A 21,111-nucleotide genomic window follows, 5' to 3' on the forward strand; every position below is an offset into this window, starting at 1 on the left:
CCAGGAAGTCAATAGAAAAGGTCAATGAAACTAAGATCTGATTTTTTTTAAAACATAAACATGGACAAACCTTTAGCTAGACTAAGAAAGAGAGAGGACTCAAATAAATAGAAATGAAAGAGAAGATATTCCAACTGTAACACAGCAATAAAAAGCATCATAAGAGATTACTATGAAGAATTGTATGTTAACAAATTTTATAACCTAGAGTAAATGGATAAATCCCTGGCACATATAACCTACCAAGATGGAATCATGAAGTAATAGAAAATCTGAACAGACTAACGAGTAGGAGATTGAATCAGTATCAAAAACCTCCCAACAAAGAAACGCCCAAGACCTATAGTCTTTACTGGTGAATTCTACTAAATATATAAAGAAAAATTAATACCAACCCTTCTCAAACATTCAAAATATTGAAGATCAGGGAACACTTTCAAACTTATTTTATGAGACCAGCATTACACTGATACCAAAGCCTTCTTGGACACTACAAGAAAAGAAAACTACAGGCCAATATCCCTAAAGAATATATGAATATGAACCAAGGATGGTTCATTCAACATACTCTAATCAATCAATGAGATGCATCACATTAACAGAATGAAGGATAAAAATCATAGAATCATCTCAATACATGCAGAAAAAGAATTTGACAAAATTCAACGTCCTTTCATGATTAAAAACTCTCAATAATAAGGGATAGAAATAATGTACCTCAACATAATAAAGGCCATATATGACAAGCCTACAGCTAACATCATATTCAACAGTGAAAATCTGAAAGCTTTCTCTCTAACATCAGGAAAAAGACAGGAATTTCCACTCTCACCACTTCTATTCAACATAGTACTAGCTAGAGTAATTAGGCAACAAAAAGAAATAAAAGGTATCCAAATTCTTAAAGAGGAAGTAAAAATGTCTGTTTACAAATGACATGATTCTATATATAGAAAACCCTAGACTCCACCAAAAAAAAAAAAATGTTAGAACTAATACATGAATTCAATGAGGTTGAAGGATACAAAATCAATAGACAAAAATCAGTTGCTTTTCTATATGTTAACAACAAATTATCAGAAATAGAAATTTAAAAAACAATTCTATTTACAATAGCATTAAAAACAATATTTAAGAATAAATTTAACCAAGAAGATGAAAGATATATATGCTGAAAGCTATAAGACAGTGATGTAAAAATTGAGGGAGACACAAATGAATGGAAGGATAGCCCATGTTTATGGACTGGAAGAATTAATATTGTTAAAATGTCCATACCACCAAAGACAGTCTGCAGATTCAGTGCAATTCCTATCAAAATTCCAATGACATTTTTCACAGAAATAGGAAAAACAGTCCTAAAATTTGCTTGGAATCATAAAAGACTGAATAGCCAAAGCAGTCTTGAGAAAGAAGAACAAAGGTGGAGGCATCACAATTCCTGATTTCAAAGTACTGTATTACAAATCTAAAGTATGGTACTGGTATTAAAAGTAGACACAGGCCAATGGAACAGATCTGAGAGCCTTTTATAAACCTTGATTTTGTCAGGAGTGCCAAGAATACTTAATGGGAAAAGGATAGTCTCTTCAATAATGGTGTTTGGAAAACTGGATATCTACATGCAAAAGAATCAAACTGGACCCCTATTTTATAACATTCACAAAAGTTAACTCAAAATGGATAAAAGACTTAGAATGTAAGACCTGAAACTGTAAAAATCCTAGAGGAAAACATAGGTAAAAAGCTCCTTGATGTTGGTCTTAGCAATGATTTTTTTATATGACACCGAAAACCTCAGGCAACAAAAGCAAAAATAGACACCTGGGACTACATCAAATTAAACAGTGTCTGTACAGCAAAGGAAACAAAATGAAAAGGCAACCTATGGAATGGGAGAAAATATTTGTAAACAATATATCTGGTGGGTTAATATCCAAAATATATAAAGAACTTGTGCAACTCAATAGCAAAGAAACAAATAATTCAATTTTAAAATGGGCAGAATAGACATTCTTCCAGAGCAGACATACAAATGGCCAAGAGGTACACAAAAAGTGCTCAACATCACTAATCACCAGGGAAATGCAAATCAAAACTACAATGAGATATCACCTCACACCTGTTAATATGGCTTTTATAAAAAAAGACAACAGATAACAAGTGTTGTCCAGGCTGTGGAGAAATTGTGCACTGTTGGTAGGAATGTAAGCTGGTACAGCCATTATGGAAAGCAGTATAGAGGTTCCTCAAAAAAATTTAAAATAGAGCCGTATGATCCAACAATCCCACATTTGGGAATATATCTGAAGTAAGTGAAATCAGTCTCTCAAAGAGATATTTGCACTCCTATGTTTATTGTAGCATTATTCACAATAGCCAAGATATAAAAGCAAACTAAGTGTAAGGAAGGTGTGACAGAAAATACACATACACAAAAAACATTATTCAGCCATGAGAAAAAAGAAAATCCTGCCATTTGCAACAGCATGTATGAAACTAGAGGACATTATGCTAAGTGAAATTAGGCAGACAAAGAAAGATAAATACCGCATGATCTCACTTATCTGTGGAATTAAAAAAAAAATTAAACTCATAGAAAGAGAACAGAATGGTGGTTACTAGGGGCCGGGGAGTGAAGGAGATGGGAAGATTCCAGTCAAAGGGTGCAAATCTTCAGTTGTAAGATGGATAAGCTCTGGGAATCTAGTGTACAGCATGGTGACTATAGTTAATGTGTGTGTACTCTAGATTTTTGAAGAGTAGACCCTAGGCATTGTCTCTACAAAAAACAGTAACTGTGAGGAGATGGCTGTATTAAATAACCTGATTTCACACAGTATACTATGTCAAATCATCATGTGGTACCCTGTTAATAGATACAATTTTATTTGTCAATTATTCCTCAGTAAAGCTGAGAAAAAAATGAGAACATTTTCATCATCTCAAAACCCTTGATACCCATTAGCTCTCATCCCCTATCCTCCCATCCCTCCCCCAACCCCAGCCCTAAACAACCACTGATCTACTTTCTATCTGTATAGATTTCTCTATTCTGGACTTTCATATGAATGGAATCCTATAATATGTGAACTTTTGTGTCTGGTTTCTTTCACTTAGCATAATGTTTTCAAGGTATATCCAAGCTGTAGCATGTATCAGTACTTCATTCCTCTTTAGAGCTGAGTAATATTCCAGTGCATGGATAAATACTGCATTTTGTTTTATCCCTTAGTCCACTGATGGACATTTGGGTTGCTTCCACTTTGGGCTATTATGAATAATGCTGATATAAGCATTTGTGTTTTCATTTCTCTTCTTATATACCCAGGAATGGAACTATTGGGTCTTTTGGTAACTCTAGGTTTAATCATTTGAGGAACTGCCATTAAACAGACTATTTTTCAAAGCATCTGCACTTTTACATTCCCATCAGCAATGTATGAGGGTTCTGATTTCTCTACATTATCCTTTTGATCATAACTCTCCTAATGGGTGGGAAGTGGTATCTGATGATGGTTTTTCTTTGGGGTGGGTTTACTTTTATATATTTTTAGATGAGGCTTCTGATACTTGGAATTTGAGTGTCCTTACTGTTAAAATCAGTCTCACAGAGGCTCTATTTCTTATATGTGAAATAGGAAATGACAATAACTTTCTTCTAGAGTGGTTTTCCCACTTTTTAAATTATAGTAAAATATAAATAAAATTTACTATATTTAAGTGTGCAGTTCAGTGGCATTAAGTACATTCACAGTGTTGTGCAACCACCACTACCGTCCATCTTCAGAACTTTTTCATCTTCCTCGAGGGAAACTCTTTATCCATTCAACACTAACTCCCCATATTCACCAACCCGCCCCACTCCCACACCAAGTGCCTGGCAGCCACCATAATGCTGCTATGAACATGGGTGTACAAATATCTGTTCTGAGTCCCTGCTTTAAGTTCTTTTGGGCATATACCCAAAAGTGGAATTCCTAGATTATGTGGTAATTTTATGTTTGATTTTTTGAGGAACCACCATACTGTTTTCTACAGTGGCTGTACCATTTTACATTCCCACCAGCAATTACACAAGGGTTCCAATTTCTCCACATCCTCATCAGCACTCGTTATTTCCCCTTTTTCTTTTCTTTTTTTTTTTTTCAATAGTAGCATTCTAATGGATGTGAAGTGGTATTTTATTGTGGTTTTGATTTGTATTTCCCTAATGATTAGTGATGTTGGGCATCTTTTCATGTGTTTATTGGCCATTTGTATATCTTTGGAGAAATGTCTATTCAAGTCCCATGCCCATTTTTGAATCAGGTTGTTTGATTTTGTTGTTAAGTTGTAGATGCTCTTTATAAATACTGGATATCAATCCCTTATCAGATATATGATATGTAAATATCTTCTGCTATTCCATGGTTGCCTTTTCACTGTTGATAGTATCCTTTGATGCACAAAAGTTTTTAATTTTAATGAAGTCCAATTTATCTATCTTTTGTTTTGTTTTCTGTGCTTTGGTGTCATGTCCAAGAAATCATTGTTAAATCCATTATCATGAAGTGTTCCCTTCTGAGACTTATAGTGTTAGCTCTTGGATCCATTTTGAGTTAACTTTTATATACAGGGTCCAACTTATTTTTTACATGTTGCTATCCAGTTTTCCCAACATCACTTGTTGAAAACACTTTACTTTCCCCATTGAATGGTCATGGCACCCTTGTCTAAAACCACTTGGCCTTATATGTGAGAGTTTATTTCTGGGTTCTCCATTCTATTCCTTCAGTCTATTTCTCTGTCTTTATGACTCAGTATCATATTTTTTTGATTACTATAGCTTTGTAGTAAGTTTTGAAATTGAGTATGTGAGACCATATAAATTTTAGATGTTTTTTTCTATCTGCAAAAAACACCATTGGGATTTTGATGAAAATTGCATGGAATCTGTAGATTGCTTTGGGGTGTTATTGACATATTAACAGTATTAAGTCTTCCAGTGAACAGGAACAGCCTACCCTGTTCCTTCATGAACAGGGCACTCACTGTGCATTTGATGTGTATTTTCCTGATGACTAATGATATTGAGCATCTTTTCATGTCCTTATTGGCTATTTGTATATCTTCCTTGGAGAAATGCCTATTCAGATCCTCTGCTCATTTGTTTTCTATGCCCATTGGTTTTTTTTTTTGTTTTTTTTTGTTTTTTTTATGCTTGCTTTTAAAGTTTATTGGCAACTGTTTGGTCCCAACACACAAAACAGCACTTGAACCACAGAAAAAGTGTTCAAACAAAGTAGACAGTTAAGAAAAACATCTCTTCCCCCAAGCTCAATCCAAACAGTGCAAGATGGGAAATGGGGTTTTGGTGATAACTTTTGTCTTTTTTTAAACAGATAAAGCTAATCTGGTATATCTTTCCACCCAGAAATAAAGAATTTCACTGTTTTAATTCTCATACATCATTTTGTCACATCATTCAATTAAGCCTCTAGATAAAAAAAAATGGATAGCAATTGGACTGGCCATTGTGGAGTACATTATGAACACAACGAGCTTCACTGTATTCTCACATCTTCAAACAGCAATTTTTGGAGTCACACACGCGTCCCAAGCTGACTGGTGACTCCAGTGAACAATTCAACCACACCCACACCACAGCACACAACTCTAGTCTCTTCTTTGTCTGTTGCCCAAAGAAGCTGCTCTTTGAGGCTCTTCCTAGTGACTTGTAATGGTGCCTCTTACATCTTTAAAGTCCACATTCTTTACCTTCAAGCAAGACTAAAGTACCTGTCCAGTTTTCCCAGCACCGCTTATTGAAGAGGCTGTCTTTTTTCCATTGTATTCTCTTTCCTCCTTTATCAAAGATAAGGTGACCATATGTGATTGGGTTTATCTCTGGGCTTTCTATCCTGTTCCATTGATCTATATTTCTGTTTCTGTGCCAGTACCATACTGTCTTGATTACTGTAGCTTTGCAGTATAGTCTGAAGTCTGGGAGCTTGATTCCTCCAGCTCCATTTTTCTTTCTCAAGATTGCTTTGGCTATTCGGGGTCTTTTGTGTTTCCATACAAATTGTGCAATTTTTTGTTCTAGTTCTGTGAAAAATGCCATTGGTAGTTTTACAGGGATTGCATTAAATGTGTAGATTGCTTTGGAGGTTATAGTCATTTTCACAATGTTGATTCTTCCAATCCAAGAACATGGTATATCTCTCCATCTGTTTGTATCATCTTTAATTTCTTTCATCAGTGTCCTATAATTTTCTGCATACAGGTTTTTTGTCTCCTTAGGTAGGTTTATTACTAGGTATTTTATTTTTGTTGCAATGGTAAATGGGAGTGTTCCCTTAATTTCTCTTTCAGATTTTTCATCATTAGTGTATAGGAATGCAAGAGATTTCTGTGCATTAATTTTGTACCCTGCTACTCTACCAAATTCATTGATTAGCTCTAGTAGTTTTCTGGTAGCATCTTTAGGATTGTCTATGTAAAAAGTATCATGACATCTGCAAACAGTGACAGTTTTACTTCTTCTTTTCCAATTTGGATTCCTTTTATTTCTTTTTCTTCTCTGATTGCTGTGGCTAAAACTTCCAAAACAATGTTGAATAATAGTGGTGAGAGTGGGCAACCTTGTCTTGTTTCTGATCTTAGAAGAAATGGTTTCAGTTTTTCACCATTGAGAACAATGTTGGCTGTGGGTTTGTCATATATGGCCTTTATTATGTTGAGGTAGTTTCCCTCTATGCCTACTTTCTGGAGAGTTTTTATCATAAATGGGTGTTGAATTTTATCAAAAGCTTTTTCTGCATTTATTGAGATTATCATATGGTTTTTCTCCTTCAATTTGTTAATATGGTGTATCACATTGACTGATTTGTGTATATTGAAGAATCCTTGCATTCCTGGGATAAACCCCACTTGATCATGGTGTATGATCCTTTTAATGTACTGTTGGATCCTGTTTGCCAGTATTTTGTTGAGGATTTTTGCATCTATGTTCATGAGAGATATTGGCCTTTAGTTTTCTTTTTTTGTAACATCTTTGTCTGATTTTGGTGTCAGGGTGATGGTGACCTCGTAGAATGAGTTTGGGAGTGTTCCTCCCTCTGCTATATTGTGGAAGAGTTTGAGAAGGATAGGTGTTAGCTCTTCTCTAAATGTTTGATAGAATTTGCCTGTGAAGCCATCTGGTCCTGGGCTTTTGTTTGTTGGAAGATTTTTAATCACAGTTTCATTTTCAGTGTTTGTGATTGGTCTGTTTATATTTTCTATTTCTTCCTGGTTCAGTCTCGGAAGGTCGTGCTTTTCTAAGAATTTGTCCATTTCTTCCAGGTTGTCCATTTCATTGGCATAGAGTTGCTTGTAGTAATCTCTCATGATCCTTTGTATTTCTGCAGTGTCAGTTGTTACTTCTCCTTTTTCATTTCTAATTCTGTTGATTTGAGTCTTCTCCCTTTTTTTCTTGAGTCTGGCTAATTGTTTATCAATTTTGTTTATCTTCTCAAAGGACCAGCTTTTAGTTTTATTGATCTTTGCTATTGTTTTCTTCATTTATTTCTGATCTGAGCTTTATGATTTCTTTCTTTCTGCTAACTTTGGGGGTTTTTTGTTCTTCTTTCTCTAATTGCTTTAGGTTTAAGGTTAGGTTGTTTATTTGAGATTTTTCTTGTTTCTTGAGGTAGGGTTGTATTGCTATAAACTTCCCTCTTAGAACTGCTTTTGCTGCCTCCCATAGGTTTTGCATCGTCGTGTTTTCATTGTCATTTGTTTCTAGATATTTTTTGATTTCCTCTTTGATTTCTTCAGTAATCTCCTGGTTATTCAGTAGCATATTGTTTAGCCTCCATGTGTTTGTATTTCTTACAGTTTTTTCCCTGTAATTAATATCTAGTCTCATAGCATTGTGGTTGGAAAAGATACTGGATAGTATTTCAATTTTCTTAAATTTGCCAAGGTTTGATTTGTGACCCAAGATATGGTCTATCCTGGAGAATGTTCCATGAGCACTTGAGAAGAAAGTGTACTCTGTTGTTTTTGGATGGAATGTCCTATGAATGTCAATTAAGTCCATCTTGTTTAATGTGTCATTTAAAGCTTGTGTTTCCTTATTTATTTTCTTTTTGGATGATCTGTCCATTGGTGAAAGTGGAGTGTTAATGTCCCCTACTATTCACCGCACGTTCGTGGAGAACCTGGTGCTAAACCATTCATAGACCACCTGCTTCTGGGTCAGGGTTTCCTATGTGACAGAGCAACTCCCTCGGTGCAATCTATTGAAAGTCAGCCCTTGACATATGGGTTTGTCGAAAGATAATAAAAAAAAAAAATTCAAAGTCCCCTACTATGATTGTGTTACTGTCAATTTCCCCTTTTATGGCATTGAGGTGCTCCTCTGTTGGGTGCATAAATATTTAGAATTGTTATATCTTCTTCTTGGATTGATCCCTTGATCATTATATAGTGTCCTTCTTTGTCTCTTGTAATAGTCTTTACTTTAAAGTCTATTTTGTCTTATATGAGAATTGTTACTCTAGCTTTCTTTTGATTTCCATTTGCATGGAATATCTTTTTCCATCCCCTCACTTTCAGTCTGTATGTGTCCCTAGGTCTGAAGTGGGTCTCTTGTAGACAGCATATATATGGGGTCTTGTTTTTGTATCCATTCAGCCAGTCTATGTCTTTTGGTTGGAGCATTTAATCCATTTACATTTAAGGTAATTATCAATATGTATGTTCCTATTACCGTTTTCTTAATTGTTTTGGGTTTGTTTTTGTAGGTCTTTTCCTTCTCTTGTGTTTCCTGCCTAGAGAAGTTCCTTTAGCATTTGTTGTAAAGCTGGTTTGGTGGTTCTGAATTCTCTTAGCTTTTGCTTGTCTGTAAAGGTTTTAATTTCTCTGTCGAATCTGAATGAGATCCTTGCTGGATAGAGTAATGTTGGTTTTAGTTTTTTCCCTTTCATCACTTTAAATGTGTGCTGCCACTCCCTTCTGGCTTGCAGAGTTTCTGCTGAAAAATCAGCTATTAACCTTATGGGGATTCCCTGTATGTTATTTGTTGCTTTTCCCTCGCTGCTTTTAATATTTTTTCGTTGTATTTAATTTTTGATAGTTTGATTAAAATGTGTTTCGGCCTGTTTCTCTTTTGGTTTATTCTGTATGGGACTCTCTGTGCTTCCTGGACTTGATTGACTATTTCTTTTCCCATATTAGGGAAGTTTTCGACTACAATCTCTTCAAATATTTTCTCAGACCCTTTCTTTCTCTCTTCTTCTTCTGGGACCCCTACAATTCGAATGGTGGTGCGTTTAATGTTGTCCCAGAGGTCTCTGAGAATGTCCTCGATTCCTTTCATTCTTTTTTCTTTATTCTGCTCCCTGTCAGTTATTTCCACCATTTTATCTTCCAGTTCACTTATCCGTTCTTCTGCCTCAGTTATTCTGTTTTTGATCCCTTCTAGAGTATTTTTAATTTCAGTAATTTTGTTGTTCATCATTGTTTGTTTGCTCTTTAGTTCTTCTAGATCCTTGTTAAATGTTTCTTGTGTTTTCTCCATTCTGTTTCCAAGATTTTGGATCATTTTTACTATCATTACTCTGAATTCTTTTTCAGGTAGGTTGCCTGTTTCATCTTCATTTATTTGGTCTTGTAGGTTTTTACCTTGCTCCTTTGCCTGGAACATATTTTTTTGTCATTTCTTTTTTTTTTTTTTGATGGGTGGTGCTGTATTCCTGTCTTACTGGTTGTTCGGCTGGAGGTGTCCAGTACTGGAGTTTGCAGGCAGTTGGATAGAGCTGGGTCTTGGTGCTGAGATGAGCACCTCTGGGAGGCTTCACTCCGATTGATATTCCATGCGGTCTGCGGTTCTCTGTTAGTCCAGTGGTTTGGACCTGGAGCTCCCACCACAGGAGCTCGGGCCCGACCTCTGGCCCAGGAACCAAGATCCCACAACCTTCGTGGCACAGTAAAAAAGAAAAAAAAAAAAAAGGAAGAAAGAAAAGGAGGAGCAGTACAATATCAAAGAATAAAAAAACAAGATAGAATTAGAAAGATAAAAATTATATTAGGAAAAATAAAACTATAATTGAAACAACTGCAACATGGTAAAATAAAGCCACAACAGTAAAAAAGAAAAAAAAAAGGGGGTGGGGTGGGAAACAAGCCAGAAGGAGAGAACAATAACAAAGTATAAAGAATAAAATAAAATTAGAAAAATAAAAGATTTTTTAGGAAAAATAAAAATATAAAAGGATCAACAACAATGAATCAACAAGGTAAAACAGGAAAATGTAAAAGAGGGAAAAAAAAAGCCTTGGCTATGGGGGCGGGGTTTAGGCGGGGGCTGGAACTTAGGCAGGGGCAGGGTTTTGGGTGGGGGGGGACCTAGGTGGGTGGGGGTGTGACATTTGAGCATGGGGCAGGGCCTAGGCAGTGAAATGCTCAAGTGTGGGCAGGGCCTCTGCTTAGGACCCGTGCAGAAGGGGAGAGGCAGCATGTGGAAAGGAGGGCCTCTGGGGTGTGGGGTTCCTGAGTTTGGAGGTAGCGACTTGAGTGAGGGTGTGTGGGTGGCGTTTAGGCCCAGCAAATTGGAGGGGGTCTCAGAGGGGGTCTCCGAATGTAGAGGTGGGGCCCTGGGTGGGGGTGTAGGGGTGGGGCTTGGGCTCCAAGGTCAGAGTATTAGGCCCAGGAGCGCTACAGGTTCCCCGGTGCCTAAGTGGACCGGGAAAGCACTAGCCCCATTCCCTTCTGTTCCTTCATGCCCCTCCCCTGCCATCTCCCCCAGGGTCTCACCCATCGATGCTGAACCCCTAACCATGGGTGGGTCCCACTGGGTGTAGGAAGTCCTCCCCTCTCCCAGCCACCCCTCAGGGGTGCCCATCCTGTAGGTCCGGCCTATATTTTGCTCCCCCTTCCGTCCCTCCCACTCCCTCAGGACCCGCACAGCTGGAGAGGGCCTCGGTGGGCAGAGGATCAGGCCGGGGATCTCAGCAGGTTCCCGGGGGCCCAAGTGGGCAGGGGAAACCTGGCCATGCTCCCTTTTGATCCTCTGCCCTCCCAATAGTCCCCCAATTTCCCCCTTCAGGTGCAGGATCCCTTCCCCTCCCCCAGCCACCCCTTAGGTGGGCCAGTCCCATCCCACCTCCGCTTCTCCTCTCCCTTCACTTCCCCCAAGCCCCACATCCTACCCGGTTGCTGGGGGTCCCTCCCATCCCCTTAGGTGTCTGTGGTCCCCCTCTGGTGCCTGGTAGGTGCCCTAGTTGTGAGGAGACGCGAATTCGATGTCCTCCTAGTCTGCCATCTTGACTCCGCCCCCTCTTTGCCCATTGTTGAATCAAGTTGTTTGGTTTTTGTTGCTGTTGAGTAGGAGTTCTTTATATATTCTGTATACAAGTTCCTTATCAGATGTATGATTTGCAAATATTTTCTCCCATTCTCTGAGTTGTCTTTTTACTTTATTGACAGTGTCTTTTAAAAAACAAAAGTTTAAAATTTTGATGAAGCCCAATTTGACTATATTTTTCTTTTGTTAGTCATGCTTTTGAGTAACAAAGAATCCAAGGCCAAATCCAAGGTCATGAAGATGAACCCCTATGTTTTCTTCCAATAGTTTTATAGTTTTGACTCTTACATTAAAGTACTGAGTTAATTTTTGCATATGGTGTAAAGTAAGGGTCCAGCTTCACTCTTTTGCATATGCCTATCCAGTTGTCCCAGAACAACTTGTTGAAATGTCTACGATTCTTTGTATTCCTTTGACCCCTCCACCCACTGCAGTCTGACCTTTGCTACTACTACTGCCCTGAAACTGCTGTCACCAGGTCACTAATGGCTACATTTAATGTGCACTTTTCAGTCCTTTCCTTTTTGAAATACCCCTTGACTGCTGTGGCTTCCCACCCCCTAGCTTTCTCCCACCCCTCTGGCTTCTTCCGCTCAGTCTCTGCCCACCCCCAGCTCCCAGTTTCCATTTTCAGCCCTACACACACTACCTGGGTAATCTCATCCACTTTCACGATTTCACTTGCCACCTAAGTACTGATTTTCCCCAAATACTTAACTCTCCTGACTTTTATATCAATGTTATTTGCAAATCATATATCTGATGCGTGATCGATATCCAGTATATATACAGAACTTCTACAACTCAGCAAAAAACCCACAAACCAGCCAGTGAAATGAATAGACATTTCTCCAAAGAACATCTCAAATTCAGCATTTCCAAAATAACTCTTCTCTGCTTCAAATTTGCTGCTTTGTGTGTGCTACATCTGTACCTGGCACCCCATCCATGGCGATTTCCCGAGGGAGAAACTCAATTTATATAAAATAAAATGCAACCATTTAAAGTATTCATTTCAATGAGTTTTGATACATTGATATACTTGCGTCACCAACCCTACAGATAAAACACAATGAATTTCTATCTCTTCTGGAATTTCCTATGTGCCCCATCCCATTCAATCCTTTCTCCACTGCTGGCCCCAGGCAATTACTCTCTGCTTTATTCTTAGAAAGATTAGAATTTCTTTTCCAGAGTTTCATGTAGTTGGAATCATGCAGTATGGTATATACCTTTTTGAGTCTGTCTTCTTTCATTCAACGTAATGTTTATGAGATCCATCCATGTTTATCCATTGCTTATATATATTTTGTTAAACTTACGTATTCATTTAAAAAACTTACTGTAAATGCTATTTTAAAAATTTCAAAGTTCAATTTTGTTTATGTCTAGGTTATAAAAATACAATCTATTTTTGTATATTGACTTTGAACTTCGTGACCTTGCTAAATTCACTTTTAAGTTCTAGCAGCTTTTATTTTGTAGATTCCTTAAGATTTTACACATATATAATCATGTCATGTTTGAACAAAGCCAATTTATGTGCTTTTAATTTCTTTTTCTTGCCTTATTGCACTGACTGGGACCTCCAGGACAGTGTTGAGTAGAAGTGGTAAGGGCAGATATCCTTGCCTTGTTCTTGATTCTAGGCAAAAAATATGTCTTTCAAGTGTCATATTAGCTGTAAGTTTTTCATAGATGCCGTTTATCAGATTGAGGAAGTTGCCTTCTATTCCTATTTTGTTGAGAGTTGAATAGATGTTGAATTTTGTCCAATTTTATTTCTGCATGTGTTTGTCACATTGGAATCATATGACCTGCTTTGGCCAGTGGATGCCAGTCACAGGCATCTCTGCTGGGCAGGAGCCAGTGTAGGATTTGCTACATCATTTCTCCACGGCTGCAGTCATGGTAGAAGCTCCTGCTGAGACGAAGCACTGGACATGAATGTGAGCAAGACATGAACTTTTGCTGAAATAAGCCACGAGACTGGGTGTCTGTTTATTGTGCATTATAGCTTAAGAGAGAAGGTTCTTGCCCTCAGGACAAACTCTTTGCCTTCATGGATCTTACATTCTAGTGCAAGGGAAGCAGAAAAACAAATACACGTTATAATGTCAGGTAGAGATGAGTAGAATGAAGAAAACAAAGCAGATATAGCAGGACACAGGGATAGAGAATGTTTGAAATAGGGGTATTGGGGAAGAAGGTAACAGGTGAGCTGAGACCTGAAGTGAGGGGGGGTCTGTGAGGTGTCAGGGGAAGGGTGTTCTAGGTAGAGGGACCAGCCATGCTCAGCCCTAAGACAGGAATTCCAGATTCTTCTGGGCACGGAGGATTGTGACAGAGCTGGAAGAGCCATCCTCGAAAAGGAAGCAGAGAAGGGCACACCTACCCAAGGGGCCCTGTGGCCCATTCTGGGTTTGTGGGGACCAGAGAAGCTGTTGGACAGCAGATGTCTAGTTGGCGATGGTCCTGTCATACTACTTATACACCAGTGTCCCTCAACTCCTGGGATTTTGAACAGTGGGGCCGGGCAAGGAGGAAAAAAGGAGTCACTGAACTTCTTCCTGACCTTCAGGCACAGAGGTTTGTTTTCTCTGAGAAAACCCATGTGACTGACCTTTATTAGATAGTTCATGACCATGACTTTCCTGAACATTATCTCCACCCTAAAACTCTTCAACAGCTTGCTACTGTTCTTAAGAAGAAGCCTAAACTCAGCCCTATTGGCAGGCTCACCTCCTGGCTCCTCCTTCCCCTCACAGAATTCTGCTTCAGTCACACTGGGTCTCTTTCAGTTCCTGCACTGAGACGTGCTTTCTCTGAGCCTTTGCAAAGGCTGTTCCTTCTGTTAGGAACGCTCTTCCTCCCTTCTCCTGGCTCACATCCCTCAGGACTCAGTTTAAATGTCAGTCCTCCTGGGAGGCTTCCCAGACTAGCTTAGGTGCTTCCATCAAATGCTATCTTAGCATCTTGTCCTTCTATGAACATAGCACTCACCACACGGTATTGTAGCTTTACAAAGTTATCAAGTCATTCAATATAGAGAAGTATAAAAAATAACATAGAGAGCACCCATAAATCTATCACTCTACCTAAGCAATAACTTCGCTGGCTGAAGCCCACGGTGAAGCTGGCCCTCAACATTGTGCCTCCTCCCTATTCCCAACCACGGCTTAAATTCAGTGTTTAACTTTCCATATGTATCTTTATACTTTTGTTACACATGCATATAAGCCTAAACAACAGATCTATTTTGCTTGGCTTTACCCTTTATGTATGATATTACAAAGATATTTCTGCAACTTGCATTTCCCCCATAGCCTTATTTTTGAGATTCATCCGTGTGGACACAGGTAAGTCTAGATCATTTCTACTGCTGTATGCATTACACCACAATTCATCCATTTTCTCCACTGATGGACATTGAGATCATTTACAGGTTTTTGCAGTTTCAGACCACTCTGCCTCAAGCATGACTGGATCTGCCCTTCATACGTATGATAGTTTCCCCGGGCGCAAAGCTAGGAGTGTAACCGCGGGGTCATCGTGCCTGCGCGCCTTTAACTTCATCCGGGACTGGCAACCAGCTCTTCCAAGTGGTGGTAACACACGGTGGCTTTTATGGCTTTTATGTCGCAACTCTCCCTCTGGATAGCAAACGCCTTGGGGGCTGGGACTCAGAGCAGTGGACAGAGGACACTAACACCCGTTTGTATGGCGAATGGCTGGACGCAGGGATTCAGCGGAATGTCGCTCAGCGGGTGGTGAGGGACCGCGGAGCGGCGGCTAGGGGCCTGCGGGGCCCTCTCTCCCCGACGCGATGTGTCTCTCCCAGGACAAAAAAAAAAACCAAAACCCTGCGCAGCTGCTCCGGGCGCGGTGACCTCCCCCTCCACCGGAAGACCCGCCCCCGCTCCGCCCCCGCGGTGGCTCGCGCGCCGCCCCCGGGACCGAGCGCCGGGGGATGATGGGAGAGCGGCCGTTTGCGGCCGAGCAACGCGGGTCCCAGGAGCGTGGCGGCGGAGGCGGCGCGAGGCCAGCGGGCGGCATGAGCAGGGCGGGGGGCGCGGGCCGGGCGCTGGCCGCGCTGCTGCTGGCCGCGTCCGTGTTGAGCGCCGCACTGCTGGCCCCCGGCGGCTCCCCGACGCCAGGTGAGTGCGCCCTCCGGCCGGGCCCGCGGGGCGGCGACTGTCCCCTCCCCGGGGCGGCGCGCGGGACAGCTCGGGAGGAGCAACGCCCGGAACTCGCGTGTCGTTTCCGCCGCGCTGTCGTGGCGGGGCCGGGTCTCGTGCAGAAGGCCGACCCGCGGGAGGACGCAGGAAGGCGGGAGCGGCGCTCCTCGGGCTTCAAGGAGTGCCTTTGACCCGGAGACCTGTCGCCCCCGAATGCAAAGCTGATCGTAGCCGGGCAGGCGCCCCCCTCCGTCCACCGCACGGAGGGGTTGCGGGGGACCCGCCGGAGCCGCGGCCCGAGCGCGCAGCCCCGTGCGCGGCGGGACGGAGAGGCCTGGTTGGCTGCGCTGGGCTCCGGGGTCACCGCGGCCCGGGCCAGGGGCGCAGCGGGAGCGCGCGGGAGGCGGCGGGCGCGGGAGCCGGCGGCCGAGGCGCGGGGTCCGATCTCGAGCGAGCCTCCCCGGCCCGCTGGGTGCTTCCGCTTCCATGATGACGGGCGGAGCGCCGCGGCCGCGGTCTGCAGGGGGACCCCGGACGAGGTCGGCGGCCCGGGAGGGCTCGGCGGGGGCGGTGCGCATGTCCGGCAGGGAGGAGAGGAGAGCTGAACCTCGGCTCAGCGAGCGTTTCCCCAGCTTGCCTGGTCTCCGAGCTCGCCAGGGAAGTGAAAAAAAAAAGGCAAATTCCAGGGCCTCCCGCTAGACCCTTTGGACGAGGACCCAGGGCCCTAGAAGATCTCAGTCCCAAGCCCCTCCCGAGGGGATGCTGTGGTCGGAGGTGGTGGGATCAGCGAAGGGCAGCAAACCCGGTTCGGTCAGTGTTGGGGAAGGTCTCCTTATCACCTGGGTAGCTGGGGCCACTTGCCTCTGCTCCCTTCATCCCGTCACCTTTGTATCAGAAGGCGGGGGTTTTGGTGTCAGCGTATGTGGTTCAAACTGCCCCTCCTCCTCAATCAAAATGTTGTAGGGAGAAGACAAAATCAATTTTGAAAAAGCATCTTAGCTGATTACGTTTAATACAGTGTCTCCCCCGCCCCCGAGCTCAGTCTCGTCACTCCCTCCCTTTTATAATCGAGGAACAGACCTCAAGGGGTTACATAATCTGCCCTGTCACGACTTGTCAGGGACAGATCCCGTACAACGCTCTGTTTTTGTGCTTTAGCATCCGTTAATAATGATAATTATTGTAGGAAAAAGGTAAGTTTCTAAGCAGTGATTCTGTGTAGTGAGGGAGAACGTACTAGTAGCGTTCTGAAGCCATCCACTCCAGAACCTTCACAGAGCAGTGTTGCCAGGTCAGCCAGGCTTTTAGTGCCACCTGGAGGCCAACTTTGGGCGGGACAGATTCCTACTAAGAACTCCACCTTTATATGATTTATGGACTCAAGTTTACTTGAAAAGAAAAAAAAAAAAGTTAAGTAGACTATGTCTTTGAAAATATGCTCAGCAAAGACACGATCAGGGAGCTAGAACCAGAAATTAAATATTTGGAAATGAAGTAAAAGCCTAATATGCGAGCAGTACAGTTACTTGGGCACTATTGAAACGTGACTTTGGTTGGTTTATTTCCTCACCAAGACATTGTAGACAGGAAGAGGGAATTGTCTGTTGTATGTAATGCTCCTTGAGGCTGCCCTGGTATTTCTTTTTTTTTAAAAAAAAATTTATTTGTTTATTTGGTTGCACTGGGCGAGTTGCAGCAGGCGAGCTCCTTAGTTGTGGCATGCAAACTCTTAGTTGCAGCATGCATGTGGGATCTGACCAGGGATCGAACCCCGGGCCCCCTGCATTGGGAGCACAGAGTCTTAACCACTGCGCCACGAGGGAAGTCCCTGCCCTGGTATTTGTAAGTTCAGCTGTTGGCAGCTTTTTCTAGAAACTGAGCATCAGTTTCAATTTCGGCGTCACATTGGATGGCTTAGGAATTTCGTCCTTTGTGTTTGTGTGTTTGTGTGTGTGAGTGATACAGACTACAGACTCATTGGGTTTTTAAAAAATTTATTGTATTGAACTATAGCTGATTTATAATGTGTTAATTTCTGCTGTATGGCAAAATGATTCAGTTATACGTATATATACGTTCTTTTTCATATTCTTTTGCATTGTGGTTTATCACAGGATACTGAATATAGTTCCCTGTGCTCTATAGTAGGACCTTGTTGCTTATCCGTTCTATATATAATAGTTTGCATATGCTAATCCCACAGACTCACTGGTTTTTTAAAAAAATGCTCAAATAATGCAAAAAGGCACAAAGGTGTCAGAATCCCCTGGCCTTACACTCACAGTGTCTGTTGCTGTTGTTTTGGGGAGGATAATAAGTGTTGATGAGGGTGTGGAGAAAAGGGAACCCTCCTACACTGTTGGTGGGAATGTAAATTGGTGCAGCCACTATGGAGAACAGTGTGTAGGTTCCTCAAAAAACTAAAAATAGAACTGCCATATGATCCCCAATTCCACTCCTGGGTATATAACTGAAGAAAATGAAAACATTAATTCAAAAAGATACATGCACCCAATGTTCATAGCAGCACTATTTACAATAGCCAAGATATGCAAGCAACCTAAGTGTCCATCAACAGATGAATGGATAAAGAAGATGTGGTACATATATACAACGGAATATTACTCAGCCATAAAAAAGACTGAAATAATGCCATTTGCAGCAACATGGATGGAACTAGAGGGTATTAGGCTAAGTGAAATAAGTCAGAGAAAGGCAAATACTGTATGTTGTAATTTATATGTGGAATCTAAAAATAAAATGAATGAATATAACAAAACAGAAATAGTCTCACAGATATAGAGAACAAACTAGTGGTTACCAGTGGGGAAAGGAAAGGGGGAGGGGCAAGAACAAGGGTAGAGGATTAAGAGATACAAACTACTATGTATAGAATAAATAAACTACAAGGATATATTGTATAGCATGAGGAATATGGCCAATATTTTATAGTAACTTTAAATGGAGTATAATCTATAAAGATTTTGAATCACTATGTAGTACACCTGAAACTAATATATTATCAGTTTAATATATTAAACTAATATAATATAGCTAATAAATCAGCTATACCTCAATTTAAAAAATACAAAAAATAAATCATACTGGTTGGGCAGAGATTCTGATTTAATAGGTCTGGGGTGGAGCCAGGGCATTGGTATTTTTTTGTTTTTATTTTTAAATTATTATTTATTTGTTTATATTATTATTTTATTTATTTATTTATATTTTATTTTTGGCCATGTTGGGTCTTTGTTGCTGCATGCGGGCTTTGTCTAGTTGCAGCGAGCGGGGGCTACTCTTCATTGCAATGTGTGGGCTTCTCATTGCGGTGGTTTCTCTTGTTGTGGAGCACGGACTCTAGGCACAGGGGCTTCAGTAGTTGTGGCATGTGGGCTCAGTAGTTGTGGCTCCCGGGCTCTAGAGCGCAGACTCAGCAGTTGTGGTGCCTGGGCTTAGTTGCTTCACGGCATGTGGGATCTTCCTGGACCAGGGCTTGAACCTATGTCCCCTGCATTGGCAGGCAGATTCTTAACCACTGCACCACCAGGGAAGTCTGGTTTTGTGTTTTTTTTTTACCTTGCCAGGTAATTCTGATGTTCAGCTAGCATTAACCCTTCATACAACCTTATATAAAATAATATTGATGACAAGAGCTTTCAAAGTCTGAAATTCACATGGAAAAATTAAGCATGAAACAAGAACCATATTCCCCTCACCACTGAAGACTCATAGAAGTATGAATAAAAACAGTAGTTACTACAGCTCCGAAGGGATGATGCTTATAGAACAATTACGGAGGAAAAGGTCAACAGCTAGTGACTATAAATTTGCAAATGGAAGCTCTCAAACCTGAACAAGGGAAATGAAAAAGAGAAATACTTGAAAACATTATGACAAGTATGACAAAGGATTTAATATCACAGGGGCTAAGTGGTTAAATAAACATTCCAACATTTCACAGGAAAGGAAAGTACTGATAGTCAACATTTGGAAAACATGTTCAAACTTGATCATTGTTAGTTCAGAACTAAAATAATCAGGAGTTTATATTTTCTATACATCAGGCCAAAAAGCAAGGGGAAAAAATTAAACTGGCCCAGCTGCTAGGGAACAGATCTGCTTAGTCTCAGGAGACTGGGAGCATAGAGGTTAGGTGCTGGCCAGAGTGGTGGGTCAGTCTGGTGGGTGACCTCTCCAGGCCTCCCATACCTCATCCGGAGGCTGGAGACACCAGCAGCTGTTTCACGAGGCTGTTGGGACCTGGAGCACAGTAAGTGTGTCGTTTTCTGTGTCACCTGGGAGCCAATGAACACCACAGTCGTCTTTATAAACCGGCACAGCTAAATTGGGAGAGGAATTTGGCTAAACATATCAAAAACTATTTAAAAAACTATTTTTGGTTGAAAATTTCACTCCTGGAAGTTCATTCTTAAGGAACTATGTTGAAAAGAGAGCATGTTGATTTTCAGATGTCTATAGCGCCATTTTTATATAGGATATAGCATCATTTCTTATAATTGGAAGAAAGGGGAATGGGGGAAAACTGGAAATAAGGTTAAATGAAAAGAGAAGAAACAACTTTTCAAAATAGTTAACCACATGTTCCTGATTCTGACGAAGCCCGTGTTGTCCCCTGCATTGGTTGGATGTGGCCCAGATCATTATAATCATCATTTGTCGAACACTTACTTTGTTTGAGGTTCTGTGTCAAGCACTTTGCTTGTGTTATCAATTTTAGCCTCCCCAGCAATCCTCCGAAGCACACACTGTTATGATCCCTAATTTATTGATGAGGACGCTGAGGCAGGGTGGGGTCCAGATTCAAGTTGGCCCAACGTGGAGTCCACACACTTAACCCACCATGTTATACTCCCGGTCTCGAACGCTGCTTCCACTGGCCCCTCGCCATAGGGCGACGAAAGAACAGAAAAAGTGACTGATAAAGCTTTGTTTAGCCTGGAGGGGAAAGAAAGCTTCAGTAGATTATTAAAAGTTATATACTCTGTGTTTTGTCTTCACTGAGAGCTAAATAAGGGTAAATTAGGATAAACGCTAAAAATGAGGGATTTAGGCTGGCTGCAGTGAAGAATTTTCTGAATTAACCAGATGAGGTACTGGGGAGCCCTGAATTAAGCTTTCACATTACAAAATATAAGAGGCTAGATTATTACCTTTCTGGTTGTGTTATTACATAGTTTCCCTTAACCCTTACACTGTTGGTGGGAATGTAAATTGGTACAACCACTGTGGAGAACAGTATGGAGGTTCCTTAAAAAACGAAGAATAGAATTACCATATGACCCAGCAATCCCACTACTGGGCATATATCTGGAAAAAACCATAATTTGAAAAGACACATGCACCCCAGTGTTCATTGCAGCACTATTAACAATAGCCAGGACATGGAAGCAACCTAAATGTCCATCAACAGAGGAATGGATAAAGAAGATGTGGTACATATATGCAATGGAATATTACTTAGCCATAAAAAAGAATGAAATAATGCCATTTGCATCAACATGGATGCAGCTAGAGATTATCATACTAAGTGAATTAAGTCAAAGACACATATCATATGATATCACTTATATGTGG

General features: G+C 41.1%; 1 protein-coding gene across 8 annotated transcripts in view; it reads left to right on the forward strand.

The window, feature by feature from the left end:
* Positions 1–15,291: 15,291 nt before the first annotated feature.
* The window catches only part of HGSNAT (heparan-alpha-glucosaminide N-acetyltransferase), a 66,919-nt gene continuing 61,099 nt past the window's right edge, over positions 15,292–21,111 (forward strand). For 6 of the 8 annotated variants that reach the window (XR_009006508.1, XR_009006509.1, XR_009006511.1 and 3 more), the window contains exon 1: positions 15,292–15,492. Coding sequence is in view for 1 of the 8 variants with exons in the window: in XM_057537284.1 (XP_057393267.1) it covers positions 15,306–15,492 (187 nt within the window). In the remaining 7 variants the exon portion in view is untranslated. The other 2 variants (XM_057537285.1, XM_057537286.1) reach the window with 2 other exon arrangements.

The sequence above is a fragment of the Balaenoptera acutorostrata genome, chromosome 21 (genome assembly GCF_949987535.1).
Source record: "Balaenoptera acutorostrata chromosome 21, mBalAcu1.1, whole genome shotgun sequence".
NCBI classification, from domain to species: Eukaryota; Metazoa; Chordata; class Mammalia; order Artiodactyla; family Balaenopteridae; genus Balaenoptera; species Balaenoptera acutorostrata.